The 18,718-nt window shown below is 40.6% G+C and overlaps 1 protein-coding gene across 1 annotated transcript in view; it reads left to right on the top strand.

The window, feature by feature from the left end:
- Positions 1-13,517, top strand: part of BTBD8 (BTB domain containing 8) — a 118,214-nt gene extending 104,697 nt beyond the window's left edge. The window contains exons 15-18 of the mRNA XM_073571461.1: positions 3,257-3,344; positions 3,706-3,833; positions 5,228-7,321; positions 12,374-13,517. Coding sequence (XP_073427562.1) covers positions 3,257-3,344; positions 3,706-3,833; positions 5,228-7,321; positions 12,374-12,819 — 2,756 coding nt within the window. The 3' untranslated portion in view covers positions 12,820-13,517. The remainder of the gene's footprint in view (positions 1-3,256; positions 3,345-3,705; positions 3,834-5,227; positions 7,322-12,373) is intronic.
- The last annotated feature ends 5,201 nt before the right edge of the window (positions 13,518-18,718 follow it).

The following is an 18,718-nucleotide window of genomic DNA, read 5'->3' as shown; positions in this document are numbered from 1 at the left end:
CAGTGACCCAAAACATAAAGCCAAAGAAACCCAGGAGTTTATTAAAGCAAAGAAGTGGAATATTCTTGAATGGCCAAGTCAGTCACCTGATCTCAACCCAATTGAGCATGCATTTCACTTGTCAAAGACTAAACTTCAGACAGAAAGGCCCACAAGCAAACAGCAACTGAAAACCACCGCAGTGAAGGCTTGGCAGAGCATCAAAAAGGAGGAAACACAGCGTCTGGTGATGTCCATGAGTTCAAGACTTCAGGCAGTCATTGCCAACAAAGGGTTTTCAACCAAGTACTAGAAACGAACATTTTATTTACAATTATTTAATCTGTCCAATTACTTTTGGTCCCTTTAAAAACAGGGTGGCACATGTTAAGGAGCTGAAACTCCTAAACCCTTCATCCAATTTTAATGTGGATACCCTCAAATGAAAGCTGAAAGTCTGAACTTCAACTGCATCTGAATTGTTTTGTTTAAAATTCATTGTGGTAATGTCTAGAACCAAAATTAGAAAAATGTTGTCTGTCCAAATAGATATTCTTTCCTGCTTTTCTTTCCCTAAATAGCAGACAGAAGCAACGGTATTGAGCTGTGTAGCTGTGAATCCAGCTCTGGAATGAAATACATTACCATAGCTAAAATGTACATGTTTTTCTGCCTTGTCTGCCCATCTCAGTAGTGAGTGAGTGCTCCTTCCTCTCTCCACAGAGGATAATAGGAGGTGTATCCTGACACATCAATGTGGTGGCAGTTCACCTTGCTTGAGCAGGATGTGATTGTTTTGTTTTTGTTTTTTTGTAAAGAGGGGATGAGGATGGAAGAGTGGAGAAAGTACCAGATTTTGCTGATTAACCTATTGGTATAGTATAACGTTTCTCATTGGCATATACTATTGATTTATGCAAAGTTTGTTGAAGCAACAGGACCAATGTAAGGTGCCATCTGACTTTGTAATTAAGGGTGTGTACCCAAACCATGAGAAACTGCAAGAAAACTTTGCATTTGGCACTTTGCATTCAGACTAAAATGTTCCTGACATCCACATACCTTGATTTGTCATTCAGAATGCCAAGAGATGACATGCATACTCTATTTGGTTAACCATGCAGGATTATCTCAATGGACTGAGGGCGGCAGATTTTTTTTTCCATTGGACAGGGAATTTTACATGAACCCATCGAATTCTATCCATCTATGAGCTTGTACCTGAGCAGAATCCATCTAGTTCAGCCTCTTATGAGTCAGTACAACTGTAAATCACAGCAGTACAGACAGTGCATATGGAGAAGGCTCCACTCCAGAGGACACTTAAGCTTCCGTGTTATTACCAATATCTTGCTGATTATCTGGGGAGCTGGACCCATGGACATTTGTTAAAAATCAAGAACTCATTTTAAAGAGAGACTATTATCAGAAAATTGCCTGTTTATATAAATTAGGAATTTCTGTTGCATGTACTAAAAAAAAAAAAAATTGCAATGTTTTTTTCATAGCACAATGTTTTATCAAAGCACCACTCTAGCACTGAAGGAAACAAATGCTGCAGTGGTGCTTAAAAAAAAAAAAAAAAAGTAGCCTTGCAATTTTCAGTCTCATTTATACTCCAACTTCCTGTCTTTCAGTAACCTTTCTCAAGTCTCCTTATCACCAAAGTCAGAATTACAATGGCCACAGCTGACAACACAGGATCCACCAGTCACAATAGGCAAGGTCTCAGCTGTCCCTGCTCCCCCTCTCCCTTTACAATGACCTTTGCATGTGCTCATTGTCTGCTTCAGTACAAAAGATAGGGTCATTGTGGCTAATGTACATGTGCAGATTCCTGAAGCAAGATATTAGAGTCTAAAGGCCCCGTCACACACAGCGAGATCGCGGATTTTGTTACGCCACGGCGACCTCGCCAGCGACATCGCTGTGTGTGACACACATCAGGGACCGGGCCCCCTGCCGGGTATCGCTGATCTTGCAGGATCGTCCTGGGCCATTTTTTGATCGTTGCTCTCCTGCTGGCCAGCGCCCGTCGCTGCGTGTGGCAGCGGGAGCCAACGATCAGCGAGGCTCCCAGCGCTCTAAGCAGGCGCTGGGAGCTGGTATCTAAGGTAAATATCGGGTCACTAAGCGGCTCGCGTCACTTAGTTACCCCATGTGTACCTTAGCAACCTGCGTGCTCGCCAAGTTTCTAAGATACACATCGGGTAACTAAGTGACGCGCGCCGCTTAGTAACCCGATATTTACCCTTAGATACCAGCGTTCTCGCTGGTGCTGATCGCTTGTGAAGCTGCCTGTTTGGCAGCTTACCAGCGATCATGTAGCGATGCACCAGCGATCCTGACACGGTCGTATTGTTGTCGGGATCGCCGGTGCATCTTTAAGTGTAACGGTACCTTAAAGAAAACCCCAGTGTGAAAACTGCAATATTTCTAGTTTTATTTTTTTATGCAAGTTGTGCTGTGCAAAAATACACAACTAATAAAAAAAGTTATGTCTGCTAGCTTACATGGATACACAAACCATATAAAAATACCTCTTGTGGGCCGGATTACTGAATGTATCTGTACGTCTATGTACCGTGTGATGTAGATTAGGTCTGGTTACTACAAATCCTTGTACTAGTCATCATTGCAATGGTGACATTGAGCACCTATTTCCAGTTCTAATCCCTGTGGCTTAGCCCATACTGCTCCAGTGCGCTCCATTGGTGCAGGAAGGGACGACGCTCCATTCATCTGTCATTTGATTGCTGAGGCCGGTGATTGGCTGCAGCCACTAGGTTATCTCCTAGGATGGAGATGTAAAGAAAGGGCGATGTTTGCAGTTACTTTATAGATCGATAATACCTTTTGTGGCTGACATTTTAAATGGACCTGTCACCATGAATATGCAGTTACAGAACAAGTGAAGCTTACCAGGTTTTTGTAAAACTGTGTGTTAAGATTTGGTGTAGCTTGTACCTTATTTCCTAATTGCCCTCCCCAGTTTGAGCATGCATACAGATATAACTGTCAATGACTAGGACCGCCCACTGGACTCTTAAGGACAAATAGCAAGAGTTTCCAACACTACGGTCCAAGTGAATACCCAATTTTGCAAAACCTTTTGCGCCTTTCACATTTTGTTTGTATTCCCAGTATGACATGATTCCATTCAAATATGCTCCTGTTTTCTTTTTAGCATTCTTTCTACTTTTGTTTCCAAGCAAAATGCCAACTAAGCGCCAACTAGAACTTTCTAATCTCTTCAGTATCGTTTGTCTCTAAATAGGCACAAAATCAAAGCCAACTGTTAGGATTTCCAATGGGACCACAGCCAAGCGCAAGATTATTGAAGCAGAAAGTCGGGAATCGAGCAGGTCTGTTGAGATAACGATTCAGGTTTTTTATAAGTTTGAGACTGACTTTCTTTATGATGTCTACTAGTCCAAGAAAAGAGCACATTTGTTGTCCACCTGAGAAATAAAAATACCATGCACTTAGCTTCACCGTTAGGACCTTGCACTTCCCTCCCGACCTTGAAAACTGAGGACCAATACTAAAAGATTGATGTTTGAGCAAAGCCAAACCTTACTAGCTAATGTTAACTTGAAAATGAGTACAGCTTCTCTTTATAAAATATTATAGCAATATTACTAGTGTTAAAATATTTTTTTTATTTTCTGACAAATACACTGCGAATTGTACATTTTTGTTTTTTTTTTCTTCTGGCTTTTGTAGTTCTTCGACAAAAAAGTCTGCTGATGGAGGCAATGATTCAGGACTTCAGAAAAAGAAGGGAAACAAACTTGCTGTTTGCACTGCTCAACGACCCAAAAGTGCCCCAGCTGCTCTGTCAAAAAAGCAAGGTATCTTTTAGATAATGCCAAAAACTTTCGGGTCTGTCTGCTTTTTACAGTGCCAGTGATGAGGATGAGATTTTCATCAGTGAATTTTGGTGATGCTGAATTCCCCATTTGTATAGCAATATTAATTTAGGTTTATTTTTTTATTTTGAGAATCTGCTTTTTCTCCCTTTTGTGTTTAGTTGAAGATGAGGTGACAAGAAAAATGGCAATTCTGCCATCTTGACTTTTTTTGTTTCTCTACAAAGTTTACCGAATAGGGAATGGGTAAAATAATTTTAGATTTTCATAGATGTTACTTTACTAACACATCCGTATGATCTATATCCTTATTTATTTATTTATATTTTTGATATGTGAAATGGAAATTTCTTTTTTTTTTAATGGTAGAATTAAAGTACATTGTATTACAGTATATGGGGCAACTACTGATCTGTGAAGCGGAGCCAACGCCTGGGCTTCATACAAGTACCAAGATGGGGGTGACAGGGGAACTTCGGCAACCCTTTGGAACACACCACAGTTACGTTGTGTCAAAGTAGGAAACTGTAAGGGCATGTGCACGCGTTGGGTAAAATTTCTGACCCATTTCTGCATCTCTTGGCGGGAAAAACGCAGCTGCAAAAATGAGCATTTTTTTGACTGATTCGAGTGAAGTCAGTTCTGAAAAATACAGGGCAAAAACGCCCAGAGTGTTGACATGCTGCAGATTTTCTGCACCAAATCTGCAAGTCAAAAATAAGATACATATGCATGACTCTTCAGGTTTCTCATTCACTGTGCTGGCATCAGGATTGCATCTGGTTTTGCTAGCAAAAACACACCAAATCTGCAACGTGTGCACAAACCCTAAAAGTGCCTAACGCCTCTTGTTCACGGGAACAGCCACCCTCCTCTGGATCGAACTATTGAAAGGCTAAGATTGACAGTGGCATGTAAGTGATAAATGGCAGTTATTGGAGCAAGCGCTGATCACCTCTTAGAATCTTTTACCTGTGTAACACAGCCAGAATCTGCTGTGCATGGAGAGCGCTCACCTCCTGAGCATGCTCCATGCACCTGCACGGTGCCTGACATTTGATGTACATGTATTATAGGAAGAGGTTTGTAGTTGGTGTCAAGTGCATATTAATTTCTCCAATAAATGATCGATTATAAACTTATGCATTTACTCAGGCTGCCTTGATCGGAGAATGGGAGATATCAAGCACGGTCACTGCACCATTTTTGCACAAGAGACTATTGCAATAATTCCTTACGTTAAATGTTCTTACACTGCCGGTCACAATTTAAAACCGTGTTTTCCTAAATAAATACACCATTTTGGACCTCGTTATGGTGTATTCATCGTTATTAATATGACACATTTTCATGTAGATATCCTTTTATATTTACAGGAGATGCCTCTAATATGCCAAAATCTGTTTCCACCAAGCAACCTGAAGCTAAGCAAGACGCAAAGTTGGTAACTTCGTCTCCCTCTGGAGACAAGCATGCATCCTTGAATAAAAAGACTACAAAACCCATTTCGGTTTCTGTGAGCAAAACACAACCAAATGTGCCAAGTAATAAGCATGGAGGCATTAAAACTTCGGTTCAAAACCACAAAGAGGCTAAAGCCAAAGTACAGTGTAATTCTAAAACTTTTATTCAAAATCATAAGCCAACTCAGAAGAACCCATCTGCTGCAATAAAAACCAACCACAGCCAGCCTGCACTATGTATTGAAAGATACCCCCCTAAACCGGATGCTCCCGAGAGTCTGGTGTCTGTACTAAATAAAGGCATACAAGCTGGAAACTGTCAGATTGTAGAAGGAGGCAACCACCCTGAAGATGTGCCATTATCTGCACATGAGTGTTGTCAGGGTATTTCAATGGGCAATCAAGACTCGCTGATCCAGAAGCCTAATTTACAGCACGCCCATTGCCAAGAAAATAATGATCCAGCATCTGTTCTTCCTCAAATATCTAATTCTAAAAAAGGATTAACTGAAGTATTAAATGAAACAGAGGCGGTAAATGTTGACAAGACAGGGTCAGGTGATGCTCTTCTTTTGAATAATTTCAGCGAGCAGAAGTCAGACTGTAAAAATATCTGTGACTCCGAGAACTCAAAATGTGCTGACAGTTCAAGTGAAAGTGAGTTGTGTTCTGTAAAAGAAGTTGAAAGAGTTCCAAAACAAAAAGAGCGAGAAAATATGGCATTTCTGGAAAAGTCTCCAACAAGTAGCACAAATATGCAAGGGCGTAATAATTATACAGACTCATGTTTACGTGGCGTCTCCACTAGTAGACAACCTACAGTGAATGGCGCTGAACATTTTGTCAACTGTTCTACACAAGGTCAGATCTCTGGGTATCACAGAGATTTGGACATTGAAGAGGCAAATGATAGTCACGAGAACTCCGGTATGCATTTCATAGGCCAGTGGAATAATCACTCAAACATGCTACATGATGAACGCGAGAGTCCAGAATCGGAGAGTGGTAGTGCAAGTACATCCTCTGATGACATCAAACCAAGGTCTGAAGATTACGATGCTGGTGGCTCCCAAGATGATGATGGCTCTAACGAAAGAGGAATCTCAAAGTGTAGCACAATGCGCTGTCATGATTTCCTTGGGCGAAGCAGTAGTGATACTAGTACTCCGGAAGAACTGAAGGGTTATGATGGTAGTTTAAGAATTGATGTCAAAATGAAAAAAGACAGTGCAGAGTTGTTCCGCGTCAACTCTACTAGTGACGATGAAGGACCTAGAAGAAGAACCGAACCATGGCTGCAAAGGGATGGTCCAAGACACAGTGTAAATCACACCACTGCTTGCAGCAGTGTACAGTTTTCCCAGGAAATTGAACACCTTTCCTCATCAGCTGATGAGACTGAAGATGAGCGATCAGAAGCAGAAAACGCAGTCCTGCAAGGTCCACCAGAAGCTCCTGCGCAGCCTTTTCAGGGCATCATAAATTTAGCATTCGATGATATGGCTGAAGTTGACAGTGAAAATCAAAAGGGGCCTGGCAACAAACCTTTTGTGAGGTCTGTCCTCCTTTCTGTAGATGAGTGTGAAGAACTAGGATCAGATGATGGGGATGCTCACCACTCACATGCACGAAAAGCTGGATCAGTAACTCCTTCTGACGTATTTGAGAAAAACTGTTCTTGCAAGAATGAAGAGGGTAGAAAGAGAGAGCATGCAAATGAACATACCTCTTTGCCTAAAAATCATGAGGTTTTGGAAGAATATTCAGTTGGTGGACAAGAAACTGAAGAATCCGCTGCATGTAAGGGCTTCTACAAATCATCGGAAAGTGAACTTAAGTCACAGGCACGGCCATGCCATTTAGATCTGTACACAGAAATGCCCACTGATGCACAAAGGTTTTGCTGTTCAAAAGCTTCTAATGCTTGTAAGAATCAATTTCTTGACTACCAAGGCAGAGACAACCATGCACCTTCCACTGAAAGCTCCAACACTGCTTTATCTGCAGGTAATGAACATTAACTGATAGAACTGTAATTTACTCTTTTTTTCCCAATGCAGTGTTCATTAACTATAAGGAAATTATATAATTATTACAGATCAGTATCCTTTTCAAATATATTTAAGATTATAATACATTTACATGACAGAATAGTTTCTCCTTGTACGGGCACTTGTAAATGTTTTCAGATACTTCATGAACCGAGGACTCCGTAATAGAGTGCAGTGAAGTCGCTGATTTTCAGTCAATGATTTCTGATTACAAGGTCTTGGCAGGTTGGTGTTTGACTGGCCCTTTACCTGAACCAAACCCGAGATTATATATAAATATCCCTTATTCTGTACATAAATTAACTTATTTAATTTGTGTAATTATAGTTCACATTGATTTACTGGTCAGTGTTCTACATGTTAAGTGCCACTATATGATTTATTTATTATCCACCATCTCCACAGTTGGGAAAATAAGGATTTGATACACTGCCGATTTTGCAAGTTTTCCCATCTACAAAGAATAATCTGTAATTTTTATCTTGGGTACACTTCAACTGTGAGAGACAGAAACTAAAAATAAAAAAACAATCACTTTGTATGAGTTTTACATAATTGATTTGCATTTTATTGCAGGAAATAAGTATTTGATACAATAGAAAAATGTAACTTAATATTTGGCACAGAAACCTTTATTTTCAATTAGAGGTCAGAAGTTTCCTATATCTCTTGATCAAGTTTGCACACACTGCAGCAGGGATTTTGACCCACTCCATACAGATCTTCTCCAGGTCTTTCAGATTTTGGGTCTGTTGCAGGGCAACATTGAGTTTCAGCTCCCTCCAAAGATTTTCTTCTGGGTTCAGGTCTGGAGACTGGCTAGGTGACTCCAGGACCCTGAAATGCTTCTTACGGAGCCACTTAGTTGCCCTGGCTGTGTTTTGGGTCATTGTCATGCTGGAAGACCCCTCAGTAAGAAAATTGAAGATGGGTCGTGGCTGGAAGAAGGTTGTTGGCCAAAATCTCGCAATACATGAGCCCAGCCATCCTCCCTTAAATACAGTGCAGTCATCCTGTCCCCTTTGACAAAAAGCTTGGGACGGTGTTCTTGGAGTTGTATGGCGAGTGGAGTTGATGCCAAAAAGTTCTATTTTGTTCTCATCTAACCACATGGCCTTCTCTAGTTCCTCCTCTGGATCATCTAGATGGTTATTGGCAAACTTCAAATGGAACTGGACTTGCTGGGGGACCTTGCGAGCCCTGCAGGATTTTAATCTATGACTGCGTAGTGTGTTACTAACGGTAATGTTTAAGACTCTGGCTTCATTTCTCTTCAGGTCATTGACCAGATCCTCCTGTGTAGTTGGCAGATTTCTGACCTTTCTCAGAATCTTCCTTGCCCCACAAGACGAGAACTTGCATGGACCCCAGATGAGGAAGGTTGACAGTCATCTTGTGTTTCTTCCATTTTCTAAGAATTGCGCCAACAGTTGTTGCCTTCTCACCAAATTGCTTACTTATTTTCCTGTAGCCCATCCCAGCCTTTTTGTGGTCTACAATTTTTTGTTTCTGATGTCTTTAGACAGCTCTTTGGTTATTGGCCATGGTGGAGAGGTTGGAGTGTGATTGAGTGTGTGGACAGGTGTTTATTATACAGGTAATGAGCTCAAACAGGTGCAATTAATACAGGTAATGAGTGCAGAGTAGGAGGGCTTCTTAAAGAAAAACTAACAGATCTGTGAGAGACAGAATTCTTGCTGGTTGGTAGGTGATCAAATACTTATTTCATGCAGTTTAGTTATGTAAAATTCCTACAGTGTGATTCTCTGGTTTTTATTCTTAGATTCTGTTTCACAGTTGTTGTAGTGTACCTACGATAAAAATTACAGACCTCTCCATTTAATGTAGGTGGGAAAACTTGCAAAATCGACAGTGTATCAAATACTTATTTTCCCCACTGTATAAGCATGTATTGATACGGTCACAGCGCTCAATTAACCTAACATCCGTGGCATTATATTTCCAAAACGTACTTCCTCTACCATTGTATTAAAATGAATACAGATAAAAATGGAGGAGTTGCCATTATAATCTTTTGTCCATTACCTGTAGATTGCTAATTTAATTTCCTAAATTGCCAAAGTTACCATTGAAGTTAGAATTTGATACTTGCTTTGGTAACACCTTCATTTTTTTTAATTACTTTTTCTATAGCTTTATCTCTTGTATTTTGAAACATTCTGTATATGAAACTTCTGTTCAGATGGCTAGAATGACCACAACTACTCACACTATAGGAATAACAGCATAAAACTAAATCTTAAATTGTTCCAATGTTTTTTGTTTTTTTTTCTCCTGGACAGGGGGTGGAATATGACATACATAAAGCAATACAAATGATAGATTTTACTGTGTATTCGATGCAATACCTGATCTTTGGCTCCTGGCAGTAAATCGTTAGGTAATCTAAAGTGGGGACACACACAGAAGGAAAGGGAAAAGAAATCCAGTCTTGTGAATTTCTGGGATCTAAGTGACAAAAATTTGGCTACGCACGTGGGTGTTTTCAGGAAAGGGAATACGTTGCCCCAAGAAACCACATGGCAGTGGTTTATCCCTCTGGATCTAGGGGTAATAATTTAACTTGACCAATCCTTTCCTTAAGCAACATCAGTCGGGGCTGACTTGTGCCTCCATAGCCAGTAGGTATACAAAATTGGTGGATTTAGCCTACTTGTCTACTATGTATTGGGGCCTTTAAAGTGACCCTCAACCCTAGCACTGAACAGTGACTATATACATTTGTCATCGCCCCACCTGATGCCCTCCATTTGCTTGAGTGCAGGACTACCCAAGCGCTGATCTGGGGCAGTGGGAGGTAGCCCATAGTCGCCAGGTAGAAGGGACGCTTTAAGACTTTTCCCGTTGTCAGACACTCCCACCTATAATGTATTGATAAGAAGAGTACAGTATTTAGAGCAGACATGTACATTTTGGGGAGAATTTGGACATGTATTTGTAAAAGTCAAATGATGCAAACTTTGTTATGAACCCAATTGCAAAAATGATTTTTAGCACCAATTACATACATTTAAATACAAAAAGAAGTGTGTCCCTAAATGTGGACAACACCTTTAGTAGTATTCTATTTAGTTGATGTAGCTCTGCAAGGAAATAATTCCATAATGTATTGCCTTGTGTATGTCATTGTCCTCCAGTCATATTGTGTGTGTGTGTATATAAACAATCCCAGATAATATATAATTTAATTCATTCAGTATTTTACATTCTAATTCTTTCTCCAATTAAAAATATTCAAATATGTAATTATACATTTAAAACCGCTTAGTCATTCACTTTCTTATTTACCATCTGGCTTTGTTCTTTTGTCAAAGCTGTTTAATTCCCCCACTATAACATGCATTGTATGGGTCTATAAATTGCTGAAAAATGGAAAATGCAGATTAGTTGAAGCTTTTATAATCCTTCTTTGAATATATAATTAAAGACTAGATAATACACTGAATAACCTGACTGTTTAAAGGGACAAGTCATATGTTGGGATATTACATTTCTAAAGGAAAATAAATAATGGGCATTTAATAGAGGTCCCCTAGTTAGTGGTCTTGGCAAGCTAGGGAGATTAAATGGGCAGAGTGCCCCACATCCCGATCTGTCATAACAGTGAAGATCTGGATGGCACAAATCTGCACAGATAGGGCAGTACCGTAAGGAGCAAGGTGAGGGTGATAGTAGCGCTCACCTGTAAAGGTTGTGTAAGCAGGGCTGTCAAGCTGGTGTCCATTTTGGTGGAGTCGGTATAAAACGGACTGACTCTTAAAATTATATGATACATTGGGTTCAGTAGTCCAGTGCAGGTTGTGCTGTAAATGTTTCCATAATAATTTGGGAAAGTTGTGAAATGTCCTATAAATGTCTTCTGTTCCTGATCTCAGGATCTGGGCTTTTAGTTGAGATGAATATGTGCTGCACTTTATGTGCATGCTCAGTAGTGAGGCAGGGCTGTGGGGTTGTAGATGAGATGAATCTGTGCAGCACTTTATGTACACGATCAGTAGTGAGGCAGCGCTGTGGGGTCACAGATGAGATGAATCTGTGCTGCACTTTATATACATGCTCAGTAGTGAGGCAGGGCTGTGGGGTCGTAGTTGAGATGAATCTGTGCTGCACTTTATGTACATGCTCAGTAGTGAGGCAGGACTGTGGGGTCGTAGTTGAGATGAATCTGTGCTGCACTTTATGTACATGTTCAGTAGTGAGGCAGGGCTGTGGGGTTGTAGATGAGATGAATCTGTGCTGTACTTTATGTACATGCTCAGTAGTGAGGCAGGGCTGTGGGGTCATAGATGAGATGAATCTGTGCTGCACTTTATATACATGCTCAGTAGCGAGGCAGGGCTGTGGGGTCGGAGCTGAGATGAATCTGTGCTGCACTTTATGGACTGCCTACTTTGATTTCTGTTACGTGGCCCCTTTTTATTTTTCACTGTGCATATTACAACTTGGTGTCCCTTTTTAAATAGCTTTTATAGACCCTTGCTTGTTTCCATCTTTTTCCTAAGATCCAAGCACTTTTTTCGTTTTTCAAGATATTCTTACCTTGATATTTCTAATTGGAGAAGGCCGATCTCATTATTAGGAATGCCTTACATTACAGTTAGCATTTTCCGCTTAACATGTCACCCATGTACCCAATGTGGCACCAGTTAATTACCCTTATGTATTGTTACTGCTGTTCACAGTAGCGTCCATTATAAAGGTGTGAACAGAGCCACAGTTCAGGGTTGTAATATTGTGTATTGCTTCGTCAAACCATTAGTCTTTCCTCGAATAACCCATTTTCTGTATCAGAAATGTGCTTGCTAGGGGTTATTTTGCTGCTTCTTGTTAACTTCTAATCAGTAGCTTTTTCAGAAAAAAAATTGCTGTTTAGAGTTCTATGTTTGTGAAATGTCTATGTACCTTGCTGTCTTTATGTTCGTCTTCAGTGACTATGGGTAAAAGAGCATAACTATTTTACAATGTGCAGTATTATGAATTATTTCAGGGCACATAGATGATATTGACTCAATGGCACAAACCTGCATGTATGACCATCGCCCTCCAAAGTCCCTTTCTCCCATATATGAGATGGATCCTGCTGACGGCATTGAGCAGAGGCTGAAGACCGAAGCTAGAATAATGGATATTGAGTTTGAAGATCAGCAGTTTGTAGAGAGGGACTGGACTCTGCTGAGACAGCTGCTAGCTGATCACGGATCAGATGTTGATATCATAAACTCGGTCCCTGAGGATCTCAGTCTAGCTCAGTATCTAATCAATCAGACATTGCTCTTAGCTAGAGAAAATTCCAAATCTCAGGGCAAAGCATGGGGCGATTTATCATCTCCATTCGAGGACTCTACAAGTGTCACAGTGACTAGCTTTTCTCCTGACGAGTGTTCCTCCCCTCATGGAGAATGGACTATCCTTGAATTAGAAACCCATCACTAGATTTGCTATTTTTGCTTTTCTCTTTTTTTTTTTTTTTTTTTTTTTTTCCTGCAAAGTCTTCACCAGGATTTCTTACTGGTAATAGCTAAATATTGTTCAAATAAATCGTGTAATTATTTATATCCAAAAGTTTACATATATAAGTGTGCAAGTTCTATACTCTTGCACAGATTACCCCACATTGCTTGTATAGAAATATGGCCGATATGCAAGTTTACTATTTTTTATATACCGTATATTTTTTTTTTTACCCCGACGGTACATCATTATCACAACAATTTATGCTATAAAACGCAAAATATATACAGCAGCGGCACTGGCCGTACTGACAAAAGCTTCACTGTAAGTGAGAGTCACAACATTTTCATTCCCATGTGTTTACAATGAAGTTAGCAGAGTGAAATAATGCAAGAAGTGCCAAGGAGCACAGTTTTATTAGTTTGTTTTACATTGACGCCACGAAGACGACATTGGCATGTTAAGATTTCTTTCTTCACTGTGGTATTTGGTAATAAAACAATGTCTCTGAAAAATTCTGATTTGGCATGAATGCTCTGTATTAATCATTTAAGTTTGCTTTCCAATGCATCTAATAGGCCAAAATGTAAATAAAATCAGAAGGAATAACACGAAAATGATTTTTCTTAGATGTGTGTAAACGTAAATATCATTGAAATAATTAAACTTTTTTTTAAAGAGTTAATGTCTTATATCTGCTGTTAATAATGTCTGGTTAATTGTTTTGATATTTAACCATTCCATAGATTCTATTAACCACCAACAGACTTGTGAGCAGGATGTGTATAAAAAAAAAATATATATAGCAAATGGTTTTCTACAGTTAGAGTAGTCCATTCACTTCAGTGAATCCCCCCTAAATTACCTAGAAATGTCATTTTTTAATAAAAAAAATAAATTATAACATGGAAGTTTGTACTGACTATAGCGACTCTCGGCACCACTCCAAATCAACTGACTGTAAACCATCACAGTAGCACGGAATAGTACATAGAAAATAATGGAGGACATTATGCTGGATCCAAGCTGAGGGGGGGGGGGTCTTGGGAATTGTCTTGGACTAACATTTTAGAGATTGGAAGTTGTAAGGGTTAGAACTAGTGATGGGAGAGTAGCATTGTTGCTCGGGTGTCCTCCGAGTATTTTGGCGTGCTCGGAGATCTCGTTTTTGACGTTTCAGCTGCATGATTTGCGGCTGCTAGACAAGCTGAATACATGTGGGAATTCCCTAAGAAACAGGCAATCCCCACATGTATTCAGCCTGTCCGTCGCAAATCATGCAGATGAGACGACGAAAACGAAATCTCTGAGCACACCAAAATACTCGGAGGACACCCGAGCAGCGAGTATACTCGCTCATCACTAGTTAGAACATTAAATCAATGCCATTTTCAGGACTACTTGTCATACTTGAACTTGCCACATTACTGTGTAATTACTTCATGCATCAAGATGATCAAAACCATCTGAATGGTTTTGGAAGAGAAATGCAAACATTTTTATTTGCCCAATTTATTATTATAATTTGTTACCCATTTGGCATTGCAATGTATAAGAAGAAATGAGTGAAGTTAAAACTATATTTTCGTTTTTTCCAAGACACTTTCAGCTGTGGTCGAGTAGCTCATCTTTTTGTAAGTTTAGTGTTAATTGTGAGATGGGTGGGGTTCAAGAGATGAAGGATCTTGCCTAAAAAAAATTTCCCGTTTGTTGAGACTAACGTTCTGACCACACTGATCTTCCAAGCTGGGTCAAGCCTCATTTAGTGTATGTAGGCTAATATTTGTCTGATTTACAAAATTCATTTTCAAAAATTATTAGGGCACTTTGGGTTATTTGAAGGGAGTCCTGCATTCGGGACCTTTAGCCATCAGCCATAAATAAATCGCTGAAAACTGCATCTCTTTTGGAGTCATTTTGGCCATACGTTACGTAGGCAGCTAGTTGATTTTTAATCCTTGTTGTCACGGTCCTGTTATGTCTAGTAATGGGAGATTCCAGCAGTGATATGTCCTGAGATTTCAATTCAGGGAACTCTTCTAACCAAAAATATTGTGAAAAGTGGGCAACTCATTTTTATATTAGAAGTAGCAAATTCCTTGAGTTGGTTGTTTCCCTGAATTCTTATTTGCTGCCGTAGTTCAGTTACAAACAAGACAATGGTAAAGGTGCAAATTAAAACCGTAGGCTACAAAATACTGCAGACAAATGAGTAGAAGGTTCTTCTGGATTGAGGTGATTTGGATGTAATGGCAGGATCTGTGCAAAGCAGTCCTAACTCAATACAAGAAATTGAGAGGGGTGAAAACTGTCCATGTTATAGAAAAAGTCGAGATGTAGAATCAGTTTTTTTGCCCACTTGTGCATGTTTGAATGTCCAAATAACAGATTGGGATTGTGACAAGAGCCATGACTAAACCCCACAAAAACTGTAAGATGAAATTACCAATATTGATGGGTTCGGTCAACCCTATAATGTATGGAGACCTCGGATAATCGTTAGTCAGGAGAGCTAAGGATCCTGCAAGTCCAATTTAGGGTTGCCGATTCTTCTGTTTTCCCAGAGATAAGTGGTTCTATAATATTACATAGAAGCGCACCAGTGTATGGGAGAGTCTGCAGAGATGGCTGCTGGCCAAACAATTGTTGAGCTGACTGCCATTTAAAATGGGGGTTGTCAACCTTTTGTGGACATTTTTTTTTTTTTTTCTTTAAATACGTGCAGTTGGGCCTAGAATCACTTTTGCAATTGTGTTTTATTAAAAATGTTGCGCTGCTTACCTCCTATATACTCTGTATAACACTGTCTGTGGATGGCTGTACAGTAGATTGAGTTAAAATGAAGACAACATGACCGACCCGATTATCAGATTACCATAGAAATGTCACATAACATGGCCACATCCAGAAACAATTGTCTTCAGTGAATGGGTGACACAAGCATATGATGCCGCACCACGATGAAGAAAACATCACTGTGGGCCAATTCATAAACAATGGTAATTTCACTGCCACGTACAGATCGTCACAACACGTCTTAATCCACTCAGTGTAAACCGTAAAGGTTCCTGTTAAGTGACAGCAAGTAGTGATATTGAATAACATTGATTCCAAAAGTATATTAAAATTAATACAAACAAGAACCTCTTCTGCTTTGCCCCATAAGTGTTCATGGTTGGGTGCCAATGCTTGACCCCTTAATGACAGCCAATACGTCTTTTTACTGACCTGAGATATAAGAGAATATCACCCGCATACAGCTGACAATCCAGCAGCTGTCAACTATACAATACACTATAGCTGACAACTTGCTGTATCACAAACGATCAGTGTTGGCAGCGTCCATATGTTTAACCCTTTAGTTGCTGCTGTCAAAAGTGACTACATCAAATAAATGGTTAATAGATTGTGGGGGCTTCCGCTTTAATCTAATTGACTCACCGAGATCATGATCCAGTGGTCCTGATGTTTGCCATTGCAGTTCATGGCCAAATAGCGGCCTTAGTCTCCCAGCTATAGCGGTCAGCTCAGAAGTTAGCAACATTTAGGTGGTAAACACTTCTTCATTCCTGCTGTATCACTTTGCATTAATTCCTGAAAATCACCTGAAGGGTTAATAAACTATATGACTGAAGTGTTCAATATGTCAGGGGGTGCTGATTTAAAAATGGTATCACGTTTGGGGTTTTCCAATATATAGCACCCCTAAAGTCACTTAAAACCTGGATAGGTCCCTCTTTCCTTGAAAATATGAAATTACTGTTACATTTTTAAACCTCCTAAAAGGCTAACAAAATAAACTAGCGTTTTAAAAATAGTGCTGATGTAAGGCAGACATGTGGGAAATGTTATTTATTAATGTTTTTGTGTGGTATGACTATCTGGATTAAAGGGATAATCATTCAAAGTTTGAAAATTGCAATTTATTTTTTTTTTGTACATTTGTCAAGTTTCTGATTTATTTTTTTTTAATAAATAAACATATCATCCTAAATTTACCATTATCATAAACTATAATGTGCCACGTAAAAACAGTTTCAAAATCAATGGGATTTGTTAAAGCGTTCCAGAGTTATCACCACATAAAAAGTGACATTGGTCAGAATTTAAAAAATTGGTCCCGTCACTAAGGGGTTAAATCTATGCAATTAATTGTTTCCAGTTATCAATACGCCGATGAGGTTTTTTTTTGGGGGGCGGAGTTTACATGTACATGGATGTAGAACGAGAATGTGGAAACCACAGAAATTTGCGACCAAAGATCCATTTCATTATATAAATGTATCATCTTTATTTGAAGAAGGACAAAATTGGACAAATGGGGGACCTGTGCAATAACGCGCAGGACTAGTCACGGCCCACGGGCAACAACAGGCTGTTATCATGGACTATTATCAAGATATTTACATCTATTAAGAGGCAAAAGTTCTACCCAATGTACTCAAATAGAACAAAGATTGGACAAAGTGGGGGGTAAGCTACAATGCACAGCTAAAATAACTGCGCACTATTAGCCAGAAATCACCATATTAAATAGACAAGTGCCCATCATGTATTACCCACATATGCTCAACGTATCATACGGCTAAATGCCAGTAGAACTCCAATGTTGCTGCCGCAAAGTAAAGCAATTCAGTTATGACACTGAGCATATATTAAACGTCGTGGCTAATTATTCCTTCCACTGGAGGACATGTACCGTATGCCGCCCACTCGTATGGGGTTAATACCCCGAAACATCATTACCTCAATTGCAGCCTTTCAAGATGACCGGGAGGTCCTGCACGTGACCACGACGCGCGATTCGGAGCGCTAGGCTCCTTCCTAGCTAGCGCTCCGAAACGCGGATCGGGGTCATGTGCAGGACCGCCCGGTCATCTTGAAAGGCTGCAATTGAGGTAATGATGTTTCGGGGTATTAACCCCATACGGGTGGGCGGCATACATGTCCTCCAGTGGGAGGAATAATTAGCCGCGCCGTTTAATATAAGCTCAGTGTCCTAATTGAATTGCTTTGTGGCAGCAACATTGGAGTTCTACTGGCATTTAGCCGTATGATACGTTGAGCATATGTGGGTAATACATGATGGGCACTTGTCTATTTAAGGCCGGTTTCACACTAGCGCTTTTTCAGCGCGCACACGGCCGGGGGTAGCTCCGCCCCCGATCCGGCTCTCTGCCCGGCGTGCCCGCCCCTTCCTTGTAGCGCCGCCTCCTAGCGGACAGCGGCGCCTGCGATCGGCGCACCCTATCTTTAGCATAGGGTGCGCCGATCGTGCGCAGGCCGTGCGCTAGTTGCGCTTTGACCTGCGCTGCGCACTTTTGACGGTGCGCCGTGCGCGCCAAAATCCGAAAAGTTTGATTTTGGCGCGCACGGCGCACCGTCAAAAGTGCGCAGCGCAGGTCAAAGCGCAACTAGCGCACGGCCTGCGCACGATCGGCGCACCCTATGCTAAAGATAGGGTGCGCCGATCGCAGGCGCCGCTGTCCGCTAGGAGGCGGCGCTACAAGGAAGGGGCGGGCACGCCGGGCAGAGAGCCGGCTCGGGGGCGGAGCTACCCCCGGCCGTGCGCGCGCTGAAAATGCGCTAATGTGAAACCGGCCTAATGTGGTGATTTCTGGCTAATAGTGTGCAGTTATTTTAGCTGTGCATTGTAGCTTACCCCCCTCTTTGTCCAATCTTTGTTCTATTTGAGTACATTGGGTAGAACTTTTGCCTCTTAATAGATGTAAATATCTTGCTGATAGTCCATGATAACAGCCTGTTGTTGACCGTCACTAGTCCTGCGCGTTATTGCACTTTGCTTGCTGTTTGCACAGGTCCCCCATTTGTCCAATTTTGTCCTTCAAATAAAGATGATACATTTCTATAATGAAATTGA

The sequence above is a fragment of the Dendrobates tinctorius genome, unplaced genomic scaffold, assembly GCF_039654945.1.
Source record: "Dendrobates tinctorius isolate UK_male_01 unplaced genomic scaffold, ASM3965494v1 ptg000029l, whole genome shotgun sequence".
NCBI classification, from domain to species: Eukaryota; Metazoa; Chordata; class Amphibia; order Anura; family Dendrobatidae; genus Dendrobates; species Dendrobates tinctorius.
This window is presented reverse-complemented; position numbering and strand designations above follow the sequence as displayed.